A 24,142-nucleotide genomic window follows, 5' to 3' on the forward strand; every position below is an offset into this window, starting at 1 on the left:
TATAGTCGTTTCAAAAGAAATCCATTTGAATGGAAGAAGGGTGGAAATGTAGAAGCAGATTTTGTTCAAGTTGGTCATGCAAATTCACTGTTGACAAACAGAAAGCCGGTTGATTTTAAAGTGACTTCTGTAGTAGTGGTGCTTCATTTAGTACATTGCTACACTATTTACAATTGATCTTTTTTGCCCAAATTGCAGCAAAATGTGTCCATAACTTTAATAATTGGATCGGCCAAAGTGTTGAATATTGAATAAGCAATAATTAATTAATCTGGTGGTTGAATGTTAAAAAGCCCATGATTGTGACAACATAACCAGGACGGTTTCTGAATAACCTTTAGAGCTTAGTTTCAGTAAATGGTCTGAGCAGACCAGGAAGAGAGCTATACATTGTATTTCAGACTTTTATTCCAAAAGAGCTAGGAACACTCCGTTTTCCACAATAACCTTAAAGGGAGAGTTTAGCCTAAAAATATGACATTTTGAGATTTTGTTTTTTTGGTCCAATTGAAGTAAGTGGTTGGGTTTTGTAACCAAAATTCTTAAAAATATCTTATTTTATGTTCCTCAAAAAGTCATAAGGGTTTGGAGCAACATGACAGTGAGTAAAATATTTACTTTAAGATTTTAGATTAAAAGGATTTAAAAAATGTTTTTGGTGATATACCCAAACTCCACTTGCAGTCAAGGTATTTAGTGTTACATAACCATTTAACAAGAATAACTGATCAGGTGAGCTGAAGGGAAGTGGATGAGTCTCCAATCTGTCTCTATGAGGAGCTTGTCTGGTCTGCATTCATCGCACCCTGATCCTACACACAAATCACATGCATTAGACTCTGTCCCCATCTGCAGCCTGGCTCTGTGGAGGTGCCCTTGGGAGACAGCCATCCAACATCCACATCCTAAAATCACAACCTGTCTTCTCCTCGTCCAATCCCCCCACCCCTGGGACTCTTGACCAAAAACAGGGCTGAATTAACATGCCACTCGCAGCTCCCGTCCCGCAGCGTGTTTGATGAGGAGGTGCGCTGTCACCTCCCATTCTCATCAAACCGCCGGGCCAGCGTGCTTTGAGATTGAGTTACTGCCCTGTGTTCAGTCAGTCAGAGAGAGACAGCGCTCATATCTGCTGTACATGCTGTCTTTTGCTCAGGATGGAGCTACGGCTCTGTAATAAATCGGAAAGTAATGGACTAAAGCCAGAGATGAGGGGGGCATTTTTCAGCTCCAGCCTCTGTCCCATGAAATATAGCTATTCTGGAGAAGGGGAGAGAGAAAAAGTTCAGATCTATGACACCCCTTACATTGTGTTAAAGAATATCTCACATAATATGACAGCTGTGAGACACACAGTGCAGAATTTAGTCATTATTGATTGAAAATCAAACATGGTGCTATTAGACGTGCCACAAGAGGTTTGACCAGTGATATCAAACATCATCGGTTCTAATGGGCAAAAGCCTGGCACAGTGTCTAAAGGTGCCAAATTTGATTTGACAACAACTGAAAGGGATAGGTAAAGGTGCAGTATGCGGTCTCAAAATCGTTGTTGAACACTGCTAATATTCTAAATCAACCCAAACAAACACATCCCTCCCTTCCATGCTCCACCCCCAAAATGCACGGGGGTCTGCAAAATCATTGCAGAAGCAAAGCAAAAACATTCGTGAAAAATAAAGCTAATATGGTGAACAAATGACATAGAAGCACAAAAAAATAACATACAGCAGAGTACAAGCAAGAGTACATACATGTACAAGAGTACATACAAGCAAGAGTTCGTTAGAAGCCAGCCACACACCGCCTCTAGACATGACAATCAAAACCAACGTTACTCACGTATGGAGCAAAAACAATGCAACCTCAGCGTCTGTTTTCAGGCCTTCCTGCTAAGGTCACTCCAGCACTGGAAAGCTTTTCTAATATTAACACGGGTCCTAGAGCTCTTTTTTTCAACTAGAAAATAGCTCTTTCAACTAGCTCTTTTTTTATCATAGCCATTTTTTTCTAGTGATATTCCTCTGAGCTTTCTCTTTTGTAATGTCTCTCAGCCATATCTCTTTCTAAAGTCTTTCTTCAAATCTCTCTCCTCTCCCATCATGACTGGACACGCCCCCTAATGCTGATTGGCTACAAGTTTGTGGTGGCGTTTTACAAAAATTCATACATTTCATCCAGAAATGAAAGTTCTGTCATCATTTAATCATTTAATCACCCTTATGACATTTCTTTCTTCTGTGGAACACAATATATATAGATATATATTTTGATTGAATATGTTTTAATATTAAATAGTTCATCCAAAAATTTAAATTCTGTCATCATTTACTCTCCCTCATGTTGTTCCAAACCTGTATGACTTTGTTTTGTGGAACATAAAAAACATTTTTAAAGAATGTTGGCAACTATATATATATATATATATATATATATATATATATACATAGACATATATGAAACAATATAGCAAAAATGGCTGTTTTCATGTAAGTGCCATATATTTCCCCTATATGCACATAAATGTTAAATATATGTAGCCTAAGACGCATATGTATATATGCATAATAATAATATATATATATATATATATATATATATTGTCCAACAATTCCAATTATCTGATATAGCATGTCCTTTACTTGCTTTTATATTGGTATTAGTTCAGTGTTTGTAATGCTAATACTAAAGGTTTTGTGGGAAAAAAGTAGAAAACTTGTCTAAGTCTGTGAAATAAACGGTTAAAAGGGATTTGATGATCACTAGTCTAGTGATTGTACGTTATTCTGTGTTGTCATCATTCAGTTTGGATTTGATTTTTAATGTAGGCTACTTTAAAAAAAAATTACAAAGCAGGTGATATTGCCATAGCGACAGCAAAAAGCTAGTGGATAGTGATGGGAAGTCCGGCTCTTTTCAAAGAATCGACTTTTAGAGCGGCTCGTTCGCGAACGACACAACACTAGTGGACTGCCGAGGCGCTTTCACCCCAAAATGGCGGAAGCGTAGCGCTGCTGCTGGGCGCGTTTGTTGCAATGGAGTGTTCTATTGAGTTTCGCTTCTTGTTCTTCTTTACTCTTTGATAAGGGTGAGTAAATGACGACAGATTTAAATTTTTTTCCAATTAAAAATATTGGTCATTAAGCAGATGTCAGCCATTGGTGGTTACTCAACTGACGGGTTGGTTTCATATGAGTCAATGCGACTGGCTCATTACCAGATACTAAGAGACCACTGAGACTGCACTACGCAGTGCTTTATTGGCGCTTTTCCACTACACAGTACCAGCTCAACTCGACTCGCCTTTGTTTGGTTTTTCACTATGTAAAAGTTGTACCTGTACCTGCTTTCGGGTACTTTTTTTCGTATCACCTCCGGTGAGGTTCTGAGCAAGCTGAGGCGATACTAAAATGTGACTTGAAAACACTGCAGACTGCTGATTGGTCAGAGAGAATCGTCACTATTCACTGTGTCATCATTGCACGCGCCAGATGGAGCTGTTTTTTTCAGCAGTGTTTAACATTTATGTGCATATACGGGAAATATATGGCACTTACATGAAAACAGCCATTTTTGCTATATTGTTTCATATATGTCTATGTGTTTTATATGAATTTTGCATATATTCTCATATGGGCAGCAGACATACATGGGCACTGACATTAGGCTATATATGTGATTTACTTATATTGACATACATTACATTTCTGTATGGGTGATTACCCATTGAATCCCTGGATCATGCTAAAAACATGATGGACAGTGGCAATGTTCCCTCTAAGCTGCGCGCGGGCAGCTTCTTTGGGCATCATTTGATTTTTTCAGGGTACCGATGTCGATAACAAATTTAGTGAAAGCCTTTTTTGGAGAATTCCCATTTAGTTTCTCAACTCCAGAATTCAGCACTACATGGCAATGCTTAGAGGTTGGAATAATGGCAGGATGCACCATTTCTCCACTGGCTTTTACCATGGCAATGGAAGTAATCATTAGGGCATCAAAATGGGTAGTAGGAGAGTGCTTGGCTTCTGGGATGCGACTACCACCAATCAGAGCATACATGGATGACATGACAACCATGACTACAACGGTAGCCTGCACTAATCGGTTATTGGGGAAGTTAACAGATAATATTGAATGGGCACGAATGCAATTGAAGCCCTCTAAATCAAGGAGCATCTCAATAATTAAAGGCAAGGTAGTAGATAAAACATTCTTCATTAATGGTGAGGCAAATCAGGCAATACCAACAGTTTCTCAGAAGCCAGTGAAGAATCTAGGGAGATGGTACGATGGGGATCTAAAGGACACAGTTCGAGTGGGAGAAGTTAGACGACAAGCAGTGGAAGGGTTGAAGAGCATAAACAGCTGTGCTCTACCAGGCAAGCTAAAACTCTGGTGCTTTCAGTTTGGTCTACTGCCAAGGTTGCTGTGGCCAGTGACTGTGTACGAGGTTTCTTTGACAACAGTGGATAAGCTGGAAGCGTTTATAAGTTCATACATCAGGAAATGGTTGGGAGTTCCACGCTGCCTCAGCAGTAGATGCGGTAGATGAGGCATATGAGAGGAAGAAACTGCGGTGTGCTCATCTGGCCACTGCAGCAAAACAGCGAGGATGGAGAGTCCAGGTTTATCCAGTGGAAGTGGGTTGTCGAGGTTTTGTGGCACACTCTACAACCCGGTTCCTCAGAAACGTCGGATTCAGTGGCCAGGAGTTGCGTCGCACAGTAAAAAACGTATCTGAAGCAGCAGAAAGGAGCAGCAACTGGTTGTGGTTGAGACGGAAAGATACTAGCTGGCTGTGTACAGGCCGCCATGCTACGGTTTCTTGAAAACGTGAAGAGTCTGTTGGTTTATTTGTATAGGTTGTATAGTATTTACAGTCATTACGTTCCTGTGTATATTGCGTGAATGACGGGTGGTTGGGCAGATATTGTGTTTTGCGGTAGGTGGTATGCCATACGGAACCGTTGCCACTGAAACTGCATATTAACGCACCAGTGGGGCTCGACAGCCTTAGTCAAACGGGTTGGCGCGTATGGTTGGGTTGCGGAGAGATTGTGAGATTGTGGTTAGGTCTCAGCAGCAACTGTTGGTTTATTTGTATAGGTTGTATAGTATTTACAGTCATTACGTTCCTGTGTATATTGCGTGAATGACGGGTGGTTGGGCAGATATTGGGTTTTGCGGTAGGTGGAATGCCATACGGAACCGTTGCCACTGAAACTGCATACTTATGCACCAGTGGGGCTCGACAGCCTTAGTCAAAACGGGTTGGCGCGTATGGTTGGGTTGCGGAGAGATTGTGAGATTGTGGTTAGGTCTCAGCAGCAAGAGGGAAGTAGAGGTCAGTAAGCTGGGCTGAGTTGAGTGGGGGACTGAGGGGGGTGACTCTGGGACGCCAGAGTCACTGTCGAGCCCTCTTGAGGTGTCGTGGGCTAGTCGACGTAACACTGAGGACGGAAGGTGCCCACTTGAAGACCCTAGAGATGTTCCCTACTCCGCTCAATCCAGAGGGTTGTTAAGGGGGGACCGCACTGTGGTTGCAGCCGTTGTGTGTGCTGACGCGCAATACACTGCAGCTATTAACACCAGACAGAAGGAGATTCACGTCACCAGATGGAAAGAAGCGTAAATGGATGGAGAAGCATAGGTTACTGTAAAGCTACATCTTAGTTGGTGATTATCTTGGCGAAAGCCAAGTACAAATCAGCATGAAGTTTTAACACCTACTCTCGTGTAATGGAAATCATTTTTGCTGCCCTCAGCCTCCCCTGAAACAACGTTTGTCTTCTTGCTGTGAGAAAAAGCCACATCCAGAAGATCAAAAACAGCATACACTTGATTTCCTCCATTGTCCTGTGAGTGTGTGGGTAGCGGGTGTGTGTCGCGTAGAAGATTACATCACGGCAGTTTCCTATGGCATCGCTATGACGACCAGGTACTTTTGTGGAGGTACTATCTGTAATGGAAAACGGAGCAAAAAGCGAGCCAAGTCAAGTAGAGCTGGTCCCATTTACAGGTAATGGAAAAGCGCCATAAGATAACCCTCAAGACACTCACAATATCAATGAGTGGAGTGGACATGTGAGAGCCAATGCCTGCTCTGTCCTCTATGACAGGGAGTTCAATGTTAAGAGGATCAGCAACCATGGGTCAGGGACTCTGGTAATGTGCTTAATTTTAGATAGTGATCAGCTCACAGGGCATATTGAAGCATTTCTGCAGGGAAGCAGAGTCATGCATACCCTGTTTTACAGAGCATGACATGCTTTGTTTAGTGGGGGTGAATTATAATATAGACATCTGTGGAGGAAATTTTTTGAAGAAATTATCACCTTAGTTAGAGCAGACATTATATTTACTTTAAAACACTGTATCATTTTTTATTTATTATAATCTAAAACAAGTATGTGAAGGATAGTACAGTTTGTTGAATATGGAGCACTGTCTTAAAGGGATTACTCCAAACCTGTAAGACTTTGTTTTGTGGAACATAAAAAACATTTTTGAAGAATGTTGGCAACCAACCCGTTTTAGTGACCATAGACTTCCATTGTTTAGACAAAAAACACAGAAACATTTCTCAGAATATACTCTGTGTGAAAGAAAGAAAATCATTCAGGTTTGGAACAACATAATGGTGAGTAAATGATGTCAAAATATATTATCCATTCTTAGATCATTGTTAATGGTCAAAAGTTGTTTGTCCACTGGAAATGTTTTGGAAAGATATGTTTCTATGTTTCATCAGCTGAACAAATAACACCCAGATACACAATACATATCCTTCAAGAATCACAAATGGAAGACATGTTTTTTTTGTAAATTGTTCATTAACCATTCTTATGTTAGTTTACATAAGATTGAATTTATGCAAAGTATATGCAAATTATTTTACATTTCATGAATAAGGCCAATTGAAAGCATCATACAGTACATTCCATCCCTCAAAGACTCATTTTTGTTCATATCACATTAAATATGTCTACTTTGACTAATTTCCAAAGTCTTTTTAAAAAAAAATCTTTTCAGCTATGTTCCCTCAGCAACTGAATGTGGCTAAAATCTGTGCTTTTCCACCTCTGAGAAGAAAACAATGCTTTCCTTTACCAACACCTCTTCTATTCTGTGTTATAAATTAATCAATCTCAGTGTAAAACTAGCAATTAGGCTCTGAAAGAGCAATTTCTCACTGAAAGATGCCGTGTTGGACCCCCCAAACAATTCACACTCACCTGTGGGCTGAACTTTGACAGACGTCTTCTCTGACTCCGTCCGGGTCATGGCGTACCAGGAGCGATCCGGGTCCTGGATCCATTCAGAGGCCTCGCAGTAGAACTCTCCCTGGTCTGTGGGCTGCAGTTTGTAGATGGTGAGACGGTAGGATGTGGCGCTGGTCTTGTCTAGCCGCAGGTCTCCTGAAGATAGACGTTGGCGGTACTGTCCCCCAGGCCGTAGAACGAAGTCCCGTGACAGAGTGACCAGATCACGTGGACCAGAATTGGGGTCATCAGCAGGACGTAGGTACCAGCCCACAGACACGTGAGTATGCTGGGATGTCTGACGTGTGACCTCACAGCTCAGCTGTAGAGTGTCCCCCTCCACTTTCGAGAGAGTTTGAGCAGTGGCCGTCACTGTCAAAGAGTCTGGGATCACTGTGGACGAAACCAAGGGATGAGGTTAGTTTGAGAGTAGAGTTCATGAACAACAAAACACACCCTTAAAGCCATTCAGTCCGTGTCCTATTAACATTTAAACAGGATTCTCTCCTGCAGGGTAGTGCAATCTCAACCCTTTTATTAACTTGTAGCCTCCAGAAAAAACAAGCCTCTTTTTGTCCTCAACAACCCCTTACTCTTTTTCTTCCTCGGTCAGCCTCAGACAGAATAAAAAAAACAAAAAAAAAACACAGAGAATGAATAGAGCACAAAATGAAATATGTACATGCTTTCTCAGGTCAGAATGTACTCTGCACATATATTGTACTCTACGATATATATTACAATTCTGGCTGAAACCCGATAAGCCAATAATTATGTTTATGTTATAACCGACAACCAATTAATGACCAATATCAAAAATATATACTGTTTTGTCAAAAAAATAAAATAATAATGTAATAATAATAATGAATTTATATGAAAAATGAATATTTAAGATTACATTTAAGTTTTTTTTTTAATTATTAGTGTTTTTCAATATTAACTTTAGGTAATAATTAGATTACAAAGGGAATCTAAATACAACAATATGGCAAATGAGCATGCACAAAATAGTTTTATTTGCATTATTACAATTATAAAAACTATTTAGAATAGTTTGTTTTACAATACAGCTACAGGTATAATAGTAGATAGTTACAGTCAATATGCTTACAGTAACTTAAATCAGTTTTAAGGCACATGCATTTAAATGTAAATTCATCACCTGCCAGAACAATAGGATTTGTAAGAGCACAAATTAAGTATGCGCTCGTGTACCTTCCTAAAGTATGTTTCTGGTCTTACCCTTATGGGTTTAGCCTACACACTTTCTCTCTTTCTCTTGTGTACAGTGCCATAGGCTCACATATGTAAACAACTTGCTGCAGATGCACATGTCATGAACACGTTTGCATGAAGCTGGGGAAGCATGAAAGAACAGACCCGTGGTCTCGGATAAACCAATATACAAACTTAGATTTCGTTTTCATGGACAGCTCGAACCCACGCTTGCACACTCCAGCTCAGCAGCAGGGCATTCCAGCACATTTCTGACACCGCGGTTCCATCCTGTAGCGCCGAGCAGACACAACATGATACTCTGCATCCCATTACCGCTAGATGTCTTTGTGTGGTGCTAGCATTGATTAGCACCAGTCAGATCTTCAGCCCGGGAACGGCGGCTCACAGGCTGTGAAAAAAACAGCTCTGACATCACTGTGCGAGAAATGGATTTTCGTGACAAACCAAAATCCTGGAAATAAATCTGTGTGACATCTTGCAAATCGCAGCCGTAATATTTGTCTGAATGAGGTGCTGACAGCTGTCAGTGACTCCAATACATCAAGTTTCTTTTTCCAAAAATAAAAAAATAAATGAAAACCATTACAAAATCCTGATATAGCAGGCTTTTAGCAAAATAAAAATGAACTTTTGAGTTAATTAAGCATGACTATTTGTAGACAACTAGACCTTTTTCTAAACTGTAGCAGAGATAAAAAAAAATATTTAAATGACTTTCCAATAATAATTGTGGCCATAATAGGTATAACACAAAAAAGTGCTTTTGAAATTTCAGTTGAAGTATATTATGGATGGATCTTAAATCGCTGGGCCAGTTCCGGGCTGATCATAGGCCAAGAGGAGATGCATGGAAATGTAATATTGCTGGCAATGAGTGATGAGGTGCATCTGGTCCTTCCTGCACCTTGTCACCCATTCCGTGAATCAAGCATTGCATGTCTCCAGCACTGAAGCGGGTCCAATGTCAATGCATCCAGCCACTACTTGGAGTAGCACGTAATGAAATGTTCCTGGTGCACCTTGCCACCTTGGTAAAAGGTTTTTTTGAAGAGCCTGAGGTAAACTTAAGTGCATGTACCTGGCTTATGACAGCTAGACAACATTTCAGTTGAAGAATATCTAATTAACAACAAACTATTCAAGGGATGAATTGACATAAGCTTCTACCTGAGATTGAAACACATTCCTATAGTTTAACTCACTAGGGAAGGGAATGCATTAATTGCTCAAACACAATATGTAAGTTGCTTTGGTGAAAAGTTGGGATGCACTGATTATAAAATTGTGGCTGATACTAATTTGACAACAGTTATTTTCATATTATAGCCTGGCAATATCTGATAAATGGTTAAAATTATATAATATTATGCTGAAAAAAATAAAATACATTAAAATGAACCAGTCAGGCCCCTTGTCACTCCTACTGTCTCGTCATTGTGAGTGTGTGCCGTGGTCCTGAATTCGCTCGGGCCATACGCTCTTCTGTCCAGGCGAGTCGTTTTGTGTGCGGAGTGTGGTGTACAGATCCAGGCACTTCGGGCTAGTTTGGTTTCGGTTCGGTATAGGGGTCCGGAAATTCATGCTCTGTGTGATTGTCTTCTGTTGTGAGTGCACGGGATGAGCATATACCCATTCTCAGTGCAGTCTGTCCGCCTGTGTTTTTTTCAGTGTAGCGCACAGTTTGTATTTCGGACACGTGCTTTCATGTTATGTTATGTGTGGACATGCAGTCGGTGAGAGCTCTCATTGGCGGCCTTGTTTGTGTCATGGCCCATGCTTCAGATCTTAAAGTGACAGCAGCCTAATAAACCTGCTTCTGTGATGTCTGTTATTAATGTAAATCAAAGAACAAATGACTGACTGCTCTTGACGGAATAACTTTTGTAGCTTTAATAAGGATTAATCTACATTTAATTTATAATTTATAAAGTGAAGACTGTGAAGTGTTTGATAACTTTATTCAGTTTCTGTATATTTCCTACACTGTAAAGAAATGCTGTAAAAAAAATCTGCCAAATTCTGATAGTAACATACTGCTTTCCATTAGAACAGTAATGTACTGTAGAAAACGATGGATTCAGGCCAATATCTGTTAGATAAAACATTTACAATATACTGTCTTTATGTTGTTTATATATCAATGTGGAGATTAAATGTGAAATTATGACAATATAAAAATATGTTGAAAACATTAATGTTATGTGCGATTAATTACAGAAAAATGTGTTTAATTAGTTGATTTAAAAAAAATCATTTTTTCAATAAAAATTATATTAATTAAAAATAAAAATTAGATATATCTATATCAATATATCTATGAGTATGAATAATATACCTAATATAACATATACTAAATATCCTTACAATATTGGTTAATGGCCATTATTATATTAGTTGCCTTTAATCAGTATTGTAAGGATGTACTGTATTAGTGTATGCCTAAACAAAAAATTCCTGTTAAATGCATAAATGCAAGTCCTAATATGATAACAAATTTGATTATGCTTTCAGCTAAAGTAGCAATAAGAGTCCTCTCCGCTCCACTTAACACATTATATTACAAATTCTTCCTGAAAATCAGCAAAGAAGTCTGCAGATTTAGTCTGGGAGTCGGGGACTAAGAACTGTAGAATGTGCACCTGGGCTCAGCTGAGCCACTTGACATTACAATCTTAAATAGAGGACTTCAAACTCACTCTAAAAATTAGGTTTTTTTTCCAGAGAGCTGCATGAAAGCCTTTCTGAATCAATCAGCCTGTCTCTTTCTTTGCAACTGGCCCTGAATAAATAAAAACCCATTAAGATGTAAGCTTCGAGCGAACAGACTCATACATGCGCTGCTTCGGCATTACTGCACATGTGAAAATGAATCCACTAGATTTCAGCAAGTTGGTTTACCTGCATGCACATTAGGAGCTTCTGCACATAAGAACTCAATTATTCAACTTCATGTTTGCTCACACATTATCACTGCTGAGCTAGAGCGCACAAGCCACACAAAAGGTACGCAACACTAATGAAACAACAGCGAGCGGGTGGGGAGAGAAAACGGAGACTGCGTGAGAGAGAGATGATTGACAGAGGAGGAACAGCAGACGGCAGCCATGCAAATGAAACGAGGGGAAAGAAATGAAAGGAACAGAGGAAAGATGGCACTGTTTAACAGCAGGTTACTTCGGCAGTGCTTTGAAGAATCACAGATGTTAGACACAAAGACAGAAAGTGAGAATAAAAGAGCAAAACAGTCAAATGAGGCTGAGAGGGAGGGCTGAGAGACTGAGGTGGTGGCACTCAGCTGGGTTTTTTAATAGGAAAGCTAACGGTGTCTCTCACACCCTGACGAACAAGCCTCAGGGACCTACGACTTTACCAATCACAACGGTGGGGAGACACAAGGAAAGGACGGGGCGGGGATAAAAATAGAGGGACTTTTACCATTCGGGCATCTCTGATTATTCTTGCACTCTTCAGTTGTGTGTCTAGAAAAGTAGATAATGGTGTAGGAGTGAGATAGAAAGAACCCGCTAACACGGATTCCTTTGTGGAGGAGTGTGAGTGTGTGTTCCTATGTAGGCGAAGACCTGAGGGACAATCTTCACTACAGTAGTACCACGTACGCCCACACACTCATCGCTGACTCCATATAATCATCATGCTTTATGATGCAACTTGCAAGTAATGGGAAAACTCAATAAGGGTCCTTCATCTTAGCATAAACGCATCCTAAACAAACAATAAACCCACAGTCTCCAGAAGAAACATGATCGACACTTAAATATTAGATATCATATTCTACAGAAACGAGTTTGTTACCATAACAACTACTCAATAAGGTCCCATGGAAACAGCTAGCTGTTTCCATGCCAACATTACATCCTCAAGTTGTAAAAGCATAAAGATATTGATGGCATCAAACTACAAGCTCTCCAAGTTAAGTCACCAAATCAAGCCTTAATCTCATGATATTAGCATTCAGTTCACCAGCGGACCAGGGCTGAGAGAGAAAGAGATAGAGGGATCTCATCTCAGTCATCGACGATTGTCTAACACTACCATCATTTGACCGAGCTCAGTCATATCCCTGCTCCTGGATTTCCTCCTGGGAAAATGACTAAAAATACAGGCATACGAGTCATTTTATTAAGTACCAGAATATACAATTTCTTTCAGATAGTTCAGCTAGGTAAATATTTTACAAATGAAAGGTACTTTGCTCCAGCTTGATGGAAGAAAACCAAAAGAAAGATAAGTCATAAATCAGGCATCAGTGCAAAAACAGCTAACACATTACATAACACTTGAGTTAAAAATAAAAGACTTGAAACATTATACATTATAAATACCACTGGATGAGTCGCGCTCAAAGCTGTAAAACAGTCGATATATGGACTCCTGCAATTCTAATGTGCAAAGTTGCACAGATGCTTGGCGATATAATATAAAATATACAGTACCTATCAAAAGTTTGGGGTTAGTACGATTATTTTTCTTTGAAAGAAAAAAAAATACTTAAATTTGGCAAGGATGCATTAAATTGATCAAAGGTGACAACACTTTTACAAAAGGTCAAATAAATGATGTTGTTTTGAACTTCCTATTCATCAAAGAATCTTGAAAATAAGGTATAATGGTTTCCACAAAAATATTCGGTTTTCAATATTGATAACAATAATAAGAAATCTTTTTTAGAGCACCAAATCATCATATTAGAATGATTTCTGAAGGATCAGGTGACACTGAAGACTGGAGAAATGAAGTAGTAATGAAGTAATGATGCTAAAAATTCAGCTTTGCCATCACAGAAATAAATTATATTTTAAAATATTTCACAATATTCCTGTTTTTACAGTATTTTTAAACAAATAAATGCAGTATTGGTGAGCTTCTTTTTCTAAAAATCATACGACCCAAAACTTTTGAAAGGTACTATAATTAATCATAAGAATCTAAAAATGTTTGGTAGCTGATGCATTCAGTTCAGTTCATAAAGAACAACATGTGCTGCTCCAGATGATGGGCTACTTCAGCATTACTGATGAGGTTGTGGGGGAATCAGGACTAAAAAAAAAAATATTTAAACAAAAAATTCAGGAAATACTGTTCCATGGTGTTCTGTTTGGAGTCAGATTTTTTAAATCCCACTATGGAAATAATAAAATGACGATTTAACAAATAACAATTGACATTTCTACTGTCACGTTACAGCACTGAACCCTGATGTCAGGCATCTATGAATCTATTTTCAGATTCTTTAACCCCAATCTGGACTGGTTGAGGGCAAACATCCAGGCGTGATGCCAGGGGCACAATCTCAGAGATGAGATGCAGCCTGCAGGGCAAGAAGATGATTCTAGATAAGGCTTGCTCTTGGTTTGAGATTTCTGTTCAGGCCATTCTTATCCCACTGCTCTTCACCATCTATTCACTTAAAAACGATCAAAGGAGAAAAATTCACTACAGTGTGCAGCTGAACCTTGTTAAATTTTATGTCAATTCCCTGACCTGAGCAAATGGTATAACTCGGGTGCTCCAAAGACTCCCTCTTGAGCCAGCTGCCCATTTAGCAACTTTTGAAGAAGAACAATTCATTTGTGTTCTTTGGTTAGGGGTAAAAAGAAGCTTTAAATACCCTTTTCAGCAGTATACCGTTAGCAAACCTCCTAACCCACGCTATTGCTCTTAGATGAATATGCAAGTTTGTGCTGCACTCTTTCCTCTCAATAAAAAAATAACTGCAACAACAAAAATGACAGCAGTGAGACAATAGCAGTTAAGAAAGCATCAGATCACAGCGATGTGGATATGTTTGCATGAGCTCTGCAATACGGTTCTTGAGTCATGCCACGTTAATTTATATAGCAATATACAATATGGTCTGCAGGTTTACAGCATGAAACATGAAAAAAAAAGTGTGAGTGAAGCTTTCAATTAGAATTACAACTTTAGTAGACTACAACTATAAAGCAGCTCTCAATGTTCATGTTTTTACTCGCGTCTTTTAGGGACAGAACAGAAGAAATCAACCAAAGAAGATTACCACATTAAAGAAGGTGGACCCCCAGAGCCACACCCACCTATGACATAATCAGAAATGACCAATGGTAGTTTGAAGGAGTTTACCAAGCAGAGCAAACATTTCCAGAAAGTTCAAGCTCCTGAAATAAACTCCAAACAAACTTAGTTTTAGCCTGATTTTGTTTGAAATTATGTCACACTAGTTCGTCTTTGATTTTGCTTGAAGTATCAGGTCCTTTACACAGTGTCCTGGCCAGACGCGATGCGATAAGATTCCAGCGACAAATAATTTGTCTGTCCACACAAGACGTGACGCGACTAAGAGATGAGTCGAAATCAATCAAAACCCACAGCCAATCAGGACAGCGTGTGGGCGGAGTCTCTCGCCAGCACAGCACCAGAGAGTCACATTCGCAAGAAAATGGATAAGTAGGCTACATAATCAAATTCACAAATTACACCATTAAAACATTATTAAAAATACATAGACTACTGAGTTACTAAAACAATCTTTGTACACTTGTTTGTTCACAGATTGAACGTTCTAGTTTCCATTTGTTTAATTTCAAGACCTGAGGTGAATTATCCATTGTTGCTTTTACAGCTACAAAGTTGGGAGCACTAAAATGATGTTCAAAAGTCACATTGCATGCTTTTAACATTAAATAAAGCACATAAACAGTACCTGAGATTATCATTGCCACACTTTGTGTTTGTTGTTCCAGCCACGACGTCACAGAAAAATAGAAACCGTTTCTAAAATAGAATAGCCGTGTGTCGCCGTCGTGGGTGGTTAGGACAAAAAATCTGATTAACATGGAAAAGATACCTTTTACCACTTTGCAGAGTCGCGTCGCGTGTATAGGACACGGTGTTACCCTCACAGCTTAAACATGCAACAGGGTTGCAAAAATTACTTTTTACATGCTCACTTTTTACCATTTCACATATTTCCTCACCAAAATAAAATCAGACCACCATGCAAACACACAAGCACCATTTGGCATCTATTTGTGGAATTTGCATTTGCATGGTTTGTCGGTTGAACTGGAGATGCAAAAGAGATAACTGGTAACTTTTGGAAAGATTATGAGCAGAAAGGTCAGTTAGTGAGGAGAAGGCTTTTTACCTAGGAAAAGTGTCCGCGTGCATAGAGCTAATAAAACCCATAATTCCCTGAGAAACCTGGCTTTACTATGTGTGAATGAGCTGGCAGTGATGAGGGAGCTCTTAGATGAGGTGCTAACCCACAAAACCCTTCCAGCGCTTGACAAGCAAGCAACCTGCCTGGGTATCAGAGGTTAACATGATGGACAACTTGCATCCTCTTATCGGCAACTGTGAATTCAATTGGTCGTGCATATGAACAAAGACAAATGCTAAAGAGTATGTGCTGATCCCTCCTAGTACTCCAGCAAATGCACCACTCTCTGCTAACCTCATCTCCATTATAATATCAAACAACCGCTCTGCCAAGTGAAGCCAGGCAATTAACATAATCTAGCAGTTAATGCAAATGCAAACAAGTTAAGGATTCATTTAACAATTAGAGAAGTGGAGGAAGGTTAAGCGGGGAACACCTTGCACTTCTCAATAACACAGCAGCATCCTCAAAACATGAGATAAAGGAGAACGACACTTAATAGCAAAGAGAAGCTAATGAAATTGAGTCTATAACATACAAGAGGGAAGTTCTGTAGTTACAGTCGGGTTCCTGAGGTAAAAATCCCATTATTTTCTCCATATGGGGAAACAACTTTTGAAAGATAACTTACAAACCATTAAAGACAGACCTACTGTGAGCTGCGAGGTTGTGAATTGATGGAATATGCTTTTGTTGAAGCCATCAGTGCACATTATTTCAACTTATTTTTTTAATAACCATGTTTAACACAATTTCTGGTGGAAAAACTACATCAGGATTTTGAAGAGAAATCTCCACCAATCAAAGAATTACAAGCAAATCGTGACGAAAAGCAAACCGCCCGCCCACTCCTATGCAGCACTGCGAATAACACTATCAAACTACTTCAATATTTGTATGCATGATATGCATTTTTTTTCGACAAACTTAAAATATATATTTCTAAATATATTTTTTCCATCATCTTTTAATTTATGTCATTCACAGTGCTTCATGGGATTGCAGTTATTTCCTTCATTAAAGCCATTAAGTACACGGTCTTATACTTTTGTCTGATTTTCAAATAGTTTTTTTGCTTCAAATCAAAGTTTGTCATGTTGATTTTCACCTTATAGCTGGTTAATTTGGTTCATGGCTTACACTTAAATGAAAATTTGTCTGTATGGTAAAATGAGTAGGAAATCATCTAGGAGTCCCAAAATCCAGAAATGAGTTATTCAAAAAACAACTTTGATGCAACTGAAATTGAGGTATTGGTTAAATGCCTAAAAAACATCTGTGGTTAACAAAAGCCTAAGATATTTTCACATCTTGTTCTGCAACATAAAAATACATCAGTAATAATCAGTTTTTTTTAAAGCTTTTGTGTGTTTTGAAAAGAGAGGTTGATGACAAATGACTACCGATGAGACTACCGAGGTTGTCAGGGATATTAAATGCAATCACTCCCAATCAGGACAACTCGATTGTATTTAGGATGTAAAATTAATAAAAGTGTTCAATTTTGAAGATCATCTAGATGTAAAAACATGTCAGAATCATGAACTTTTGCTGGTCACAGAGCTTATTTTCTAAATCTAAAATCCAATGGAAAAATCCTATAGGCTTTTTGTCAATGGAACCAGGGTGATACTAACTTCCAGGTTGGTCTAAAAAAATATACCGCCCCTCCAGCACTCTGTACACACTGTAGTTTGAAAACAATGCATCTTGGTCAATAAATCTTATAGGGGTTCAAGATATGATACATGTGTCACGGTACGATATACTGTATTGTTACTACTATATATATATAGTATGTTGTAAATAAAAAATTAAGTGCATTAAATAAACTTTCATAAAACTGAAATAGTCTGTATGCTTAATATTCAATAATATAATTGATCTGCCTGCATTGACACCATTGTATGAGAACTGAACTGATCGATGACATCACTGTTTTCTACAGAGCTCCTGTATAAACTAAATTAATAACTAATGATTTTTACAACCTAAATGAATCAAGTACTGAACAAACTTAATTTGGACAATGAGCAGCTGTAAAAGCTTTAACAAACATTGTTGCATTAATTTCCTGTTATCACTGTAAAGCTGCTTTAAAACCATCTCTGTTTTGCAAAGAGCGCAATGTAAATAAAGGTGACTTGACTATGCTCTACTATGCTGCAAAAATGTTTTTGGTATTTGATATTTTGATGATAACTCATCTGCAAGTTGCGATCACAGCGCGCGCATCCATAGTGTTCATCATATGCCTTAAGCAGGGGTTTTCAGCCACACTATACGGCCGCAAATACTTACAAATGAAATGCCCCACTGACTCCGTTATCTCCTTTGCACAAGCTGAGGTAGACGGAAGCTTGTTGGTGTTATTATCCAGGGTAGGTTGCCTTGAATCAACAGATTTCTGCGGAGGTTGCAGTGCCATCAGCGTGGTGTCTTAAGTAATAACGCAAGTTGGTTGTTTCCTGAATATTTTTGTGTAGCCTGGCAAAGCTTACAAACGACATTTGTTTCATCTTGTTCATTACTCCCTGACTTATTTTAAAAACAAAGTGCACCCCCACGTTGGCTCTGCAAGCTAGAGGCGCTATTAAAGGGCACCTATTATGCCCCTTTTTACAAGATGTAATATTGGTCTCGGGTGTCCCCAGAATGTATTTGTGAAGTTTCAGCACATTTTTGGGGCCTGTTTTAAAAAGAGCTGTTTTGGTGTGTACCACCTTAAATGTAAATGAGTTGCATATCCCCGCTCTGCCTTTGGATGAAGGCGCAACTTGCATACCTATGGCAATAAACAGTCGGTAGAAGCAGAATGGCTGAGAATGACAGACGAGACCCGCTGTTTTGTATGGCATTCAGCCGTACATGTTTGAACCGGAATCAGACCCAGATGATGAAGAGACTCCGGCAAAAGAAACACAAATGAGAATGGACCAAGACTTCTCGGAATGGTTATTTGGTGTGTACTTATAGAGTTGTAATCGCGCCCCCTTTGCAATTATGGATGTGCAACGCACACACAGACACACACAAACTGTGATAACGTTGGCGCAATTTTTTGAAACTACAAACACAAATACTGTGATAACGTTTGCTACGTACAAACTAAATTGCATATATGTGATGTTTCTGTCTGCACGCCAATATCCCTCTTTCTACAGCTTCGTGTCGATGTGCTGGCCTTTGTAGAAACATAGCAATTTTGATGTCTTGTCTTTACAGAAAACATGCAGTTTTTAATACAATATCTTTAAAAAATATATTTATAAACGTGTGGTTACACACTATACAAACAAGGTTTGAATTATATACACAGACATCCTACGACGACAACAACTTTAGACGCATTTGTTGTTGAATTGGCTGACATCGACTGAAATGACTATTTGCTCAAAAATCATAAAATACACTTACTTCTACTGGAGGTGACGTTGGATCGCGAACAGTAGGCAACAATCCACACTTGAGGATTAACTTTGAAGCAAGACCTACTTTGAATTGACCCTCGTTCACAAAACAGTCTGTCAGAAAATGATTTGCGCAAACAAACGTATTTTTGAAGTTTAAGTGGCGCCTTTCCTTCGTAAATAAAATCCATCCACTGCGTTTTCAGTGGCTCTGATGTCGGAAGTAAGTGAAAACTACTATGTACATTGTTACATCCCACAACAGAACACTTATGTTTCTGAACACCGGCTGTCGTTGAAACAATGGAGGATGGTGAACAGATCACCGAGGGCAGGGTCTATGCCAAAACCACAGTGTCAATCAAACCACGTCTGTGGGGCTTGCTCAATTCTACGTCACATTGAGCCGAATCTTAGAACAGCTCGTTCTGAGACAGTGCTTATGATTTATTGAGATCGTAAAAAAAACACTGGGTGGATTTTTATCATTCTAGGGTGGTTTTTCTCACATACTGTCAACACACATTTATGTTCAAACACCATGTAAAAGTGAATTTTGCATAATAGGTGCCCTTTAAATTTTCCGCCATACTCGCTCCCAATTACTTTTGAGACATTGGCCGAGTGAATGTACGACGGGCAACATAAGACAGCGAGTCAGCGATCTACAGGAACTGAGGAGGTCGTCTGACACTGGGTATGCTAAAAATCCGCTTAACACATGATTTTTTTTTAAGTATCGATAACTAGAGGTTGGAATATCGATACACTATCGTGAAAAAAAATATCGCTATTTTTGCACAGCCACAGTATCTTACAAGGCATGACAAACAAACAACTGCATGTTCACAATGACCCAGCCTGGACTGGTTTATAAGGGTTTTGGACACTTGTCAGCTGGTCTGGCTACCTGTGAGACCAGTTAAATACCTGTGAGACCAGTCTGAAGTGATGTGTGTGTAGGCCGCAGCCGCAGCACACTAGGGTTTGCAGCTTGTGTCAACAAAACGCCTCTCCACCCTCCAGTTTTTCACCTGCCCTGACTTATTCAATCCCATTATCTACAAAATGTCCTTCTTTTTTTCTTCATTCTGCCCTCTTTCAAAAGGTGAGCAGTCCTCCCTCTGGCCAGCGTTTTAAGTGCAATCACACAGCCGCTGAGAGCAAAATAATTGGCAATGCGTGACTGAAAGAGAGAGAGGTGAGTCGATAGACAGGGACAGAAGAGATTTAAAGAGGTCGTCAGAACAACAACTTTACACCCCACACTCGGTGGGAGAGCTGCAATTGCCTGTCACATCAAAAGCACGGTGGAAAGAGAGAGAGGAAGAAAATGGTACATCTATTCACTCCCAGTCTCTCGTTCCCTGTTACAGACGTAAAGCCACCACATCAGACTGTCTGTCAGCACAGTACACAGACTTTTATTTATATAGCCTCTTCCAATACAACATTGTCTTCTCGTCCCTTCCCTTCTGCCCAACAATTCTGCTCTCTCTCGTTAGCCATTTGAACACTCACTTTGTGTTTAATGCACAGTTCAATTAAAATGCTTTAGGATGTCAAGTACTGAGATGTGACTGACATCACACAAACAGAAAGAGCATTATGTTTTGTTACACGTTGATAAGTGCATCTTATTGCACAACCACATGCATACAGCTAAATGAAAAGAGGGTTGGATTGGAAGATGAAGGTCAGGAAGTTGTGATAAATGTAATGCAATGGGATGTCATGTTCATTACTAGGGATGTGAAAGAGTACTCGGAAATTACAGCAACGATCGATCATAAAAATAATGATTGCCATGCCCGTGACTATTTCTTTTTTCTGAATGGTTATTGCGGCATTTTGAGCGGTACCTGAGGTCTGATTGGTTATCGTAAGGACATGCCGTCCAGACCAAGCGAAATCATTTTTTTAGAGATCAGAGATTTGAAAGTCCGCAATGGAATCACTTTGACCATGAAAATACAGTAAAGTGCAAGATGTGCAGAGCCAATCTGCCATATAAATAATATTATAATGAGAACACTTTTGTAATCTAATGTGTAAATGTTTCAGCATTGTTGAAGAGCGCATCCACAATGGGAGTTGTGCGAGCATGTTCAAGTTCACGTGCACATTTGCCTTCTTTTGTGCAGATGTAAATTGCAGTATTTGTATTGCCTAAATTGGATTAATCTCATATAGGATGTGTTGGTGGAGTTCATTAACCCGCTAGCAGCAAAGCGCTTCAGTTTAGAGATGTTCATTCACTCTTCAGCATCAGCTCAAACGGCAATGCGCAACATTATTGACTATGATTGGGTTATTTAAGACAGTCATGTTCCTTTTAGATCCTTCTTTTTCAAACACATTGATGAATAATTATCCAGCAGGGTTATTTTTCTCGTCATGGTTTAGAAAACGCGCAGGCTGTCTGGAAGCACTTGATAAAGTAGATGAAAATAAAGTTATGTGCAAGATGTGCAGCGCCAATTTAACATTATAATGAGAACACTATAGAATGTTGTGAATTCTTTGTTTTAGAAGCCCATGTTTCTGCGCGTTGTTACTGGAAGAGCGTACCCACAACAGGAGTTACAGATTTTTGGTAAGCACATAACAAGTTCACTTGCATTTGTGTCCTTTTGTCCAGAAACAAGTTGTAATATTACGTTTATGTTGTGTATCTAGAATATCTGATTAATATATTAATTTAGGATGTTTCATATGCTTCAGTTTACTGGTGTTCATTCACTCTTTAGCTTCACCAATTCACCTATCAGCTTTTCCTTTTACAAGTTTATTTTTCAAAAACAGCAATGTATTATTAATAATCTAGTTTATGTAATATTAATTTTTCTAATCATATTTTTAAAGGCTTATCAGTAATCAAAATGAAACAAAAAGGAAAAAGCCCATCCCAATTCATTACCCCCCGCCGAAAAGCGCACTGTTTGAATTACAGCAGAGGCTAACTGGACCATGCTAACCAGCAAAACCTTGACCCCTCGGTTTCCACAACAGAGAACAGCTTCAGGATGAATCAGATAATGATCAAACCAGCACCAGTCATTAACGAACACACAAACACACACACAAAAGAGAAGATTGTGATCGAGAGCACATAGCACCACACAATCTTCAAATTAAAGCCGTGGAGAATCGGTCTTGATAGGGAAAGGAGACCCACATGAATCAGATTCAAGAGCTCTCAATTCACTCCAAACCACTGGAGTCATTAGTCACTATCCCGTGATCTATGCGCAATCACACAAGGCTTTCCGGAAGCCTGTTCTGAGTACTGAGTGCTGGGAACATCTGAAAGTGCTTCCATGCTGTCATTAAACCTTCCCTGCCCAGGGGAAGACATCAGTATGCCAGACTCAAATGAGATCTGCTCTCAAAACCAGCCGTCGGTTTCCCCCCCACTCCTTCTGAAAGGTTCAAAACACCATCTTAAAGAGCTAAACATTCAGCTGTATTCCCTAGAGAGGAAAGCCACGGTTCCTGTCTTCAACTCGGACATTAGGGAGCATTCTGTTTGGGTTCTGCCGAGAGCAGTGTGACAGCACACCCTCAGTGGAAACACAGACAAAAAGATTGATACACACCAGCTCAAGTACCACGGCAGAAACGCAAACCGACTCGAGACGAAACTTACTGCTTATTCAGGAGTTCAAACACTCAATCATGAACATTTCAAGAATACCTAATGAATCTTCACAGAGCTGTGAGGAGGGCAGATTAACTAGCTTTACATTTTTAGGCTCTATCAGCTTGATCGCTGTCTCTTTTCCTGAGATACTCCACATACTCCACTGTGTTTAGACAGTAAATGTCATTTCCGTTGGCTTGCTGAAGAAATAAATCTCTAGGTTGAGTTGCCCTCTTCAATCGTACTGTTTGCACTGCCTAAATTAAGTCTCACTCTCTAAAGCCCGATTTGCGTATTACCTGGTGACCTCTAGTCATTTGTAATAATTGCAGAGGTTGTCTGTGACCTTAATCCCGCGCGATTCGGCCATGTCTGTAATTTGTAAAGTAAAAATTCCCCCGCAAATGACCTACCATATTTCGCCGAAAACCGAGGTCATGTGATAATATTAGTCCGGTGCGAATCAACATCTCTGTGATTTGGTGGGGTCGTATATAATTTTTTTCAAGGTTTTTGTTTCCTGTGCGCTTTTTTATCCATCTTTCGCGAAGAATGGAGGCTTGAGTGTTTTGATAGTATTGTGGGTGCTGGGTCATATAGCTATATACACCATACAACTATACACTTTGCAGAAAGAAAAAGCTGAAAACCATCAGAAGAGCAAAAACAAAAATAATGATTAGATGGATGACATGTATAGCAGCATGCGGTAAGGAACATTCTTCGGTTTACAGTATGATATATCATACAGCTAGACCTATAACGAGAAGACATTTCCAAGCACTAGCCTAGACATCATATCCGGGAGATAATTCAGTAAATTTGAGTAAAATCACAGGCTTCGCTTATCACGTGCGAATGCGCCACACGAAATTCAGATGTGGTGGGGTAATTTCTAAATCACACGAGGTTCCCAGATAATACTAATCCAGTGTGAGTAGGGCTTAAGTCTGTAAAGATGAAGAATATGATTCGGAGAGGTATATCTGGGTGTTGGTTTGTGTTACTCTATAACTGAAATGTGTTTTTGTTTTTTTATTGATTGATGGCCATATGTAGAGAGGGAGGCCAAAATAAAGTTGATGTATACATTATAAAAAACTTTATATTATTTAATTTTCTTGTGATCACTCCTTGGAAAGCAATAAATAAATAAATAAAAAAAATAAAAATCAACAAATAATAATAACTTAATTATTATTATCATCATCATTTCACAATATTTTCTGAAGTGAAATGAATACTTATTTTAGACAAAAACAGATAATTAATATAACATAATATATAATATCAGAATATAATATAATATTAAATAAAGAATTTAATTTTTTTGTGAATTATTATATTATTTCACAAAAATATTTATCAATTAATATGAGACAATTTCTGATTATTAATAATAATATCCTAATATAATATATAA

At 39.0% G+C, this 24,142-nt stretch overlaps 1 protein-coding gene across 1 annotated transcript in view; it reads right to left on the reverse strand.

Annotated features, from left to right (window-relative positions):
* Positions 1 to 24,142, reverse strand: part of igsf3 (immunoglobulin superfamily, member 3) — a 179,529-nt gene that overhangs the window by 68,359 nt on the left and 87,028 nt on the right. Inside the window, exon 3 of the mRNA XM_077216175.1 lies at positions 7,239 to 7,658. Within this exon, the coding sequence (XP_077072290.1) occupies positions 7,239 to 7,658 (420 nt within the window). The remainder of the gene's footprint in view (positions 1 to 7,238; positions 7,659 to 24,142) is intronic.

Source organism: Siphateles boraxobius, unplaced genomic scaffold (assembly GCF_051911475.1).
Source record: "Siphateles boraxobius isolate OS27281-9 unplaced genomic scaffold, OSU_SipBor_1 7, whole genome shotgun sequence".
Taxonomy (NCBI): Eukaryota; Metazoa; Chordata; class Actinopteri; order Cypriniformes; family Leuciscidae; genus Siphateles; species Siphateles boraxobius.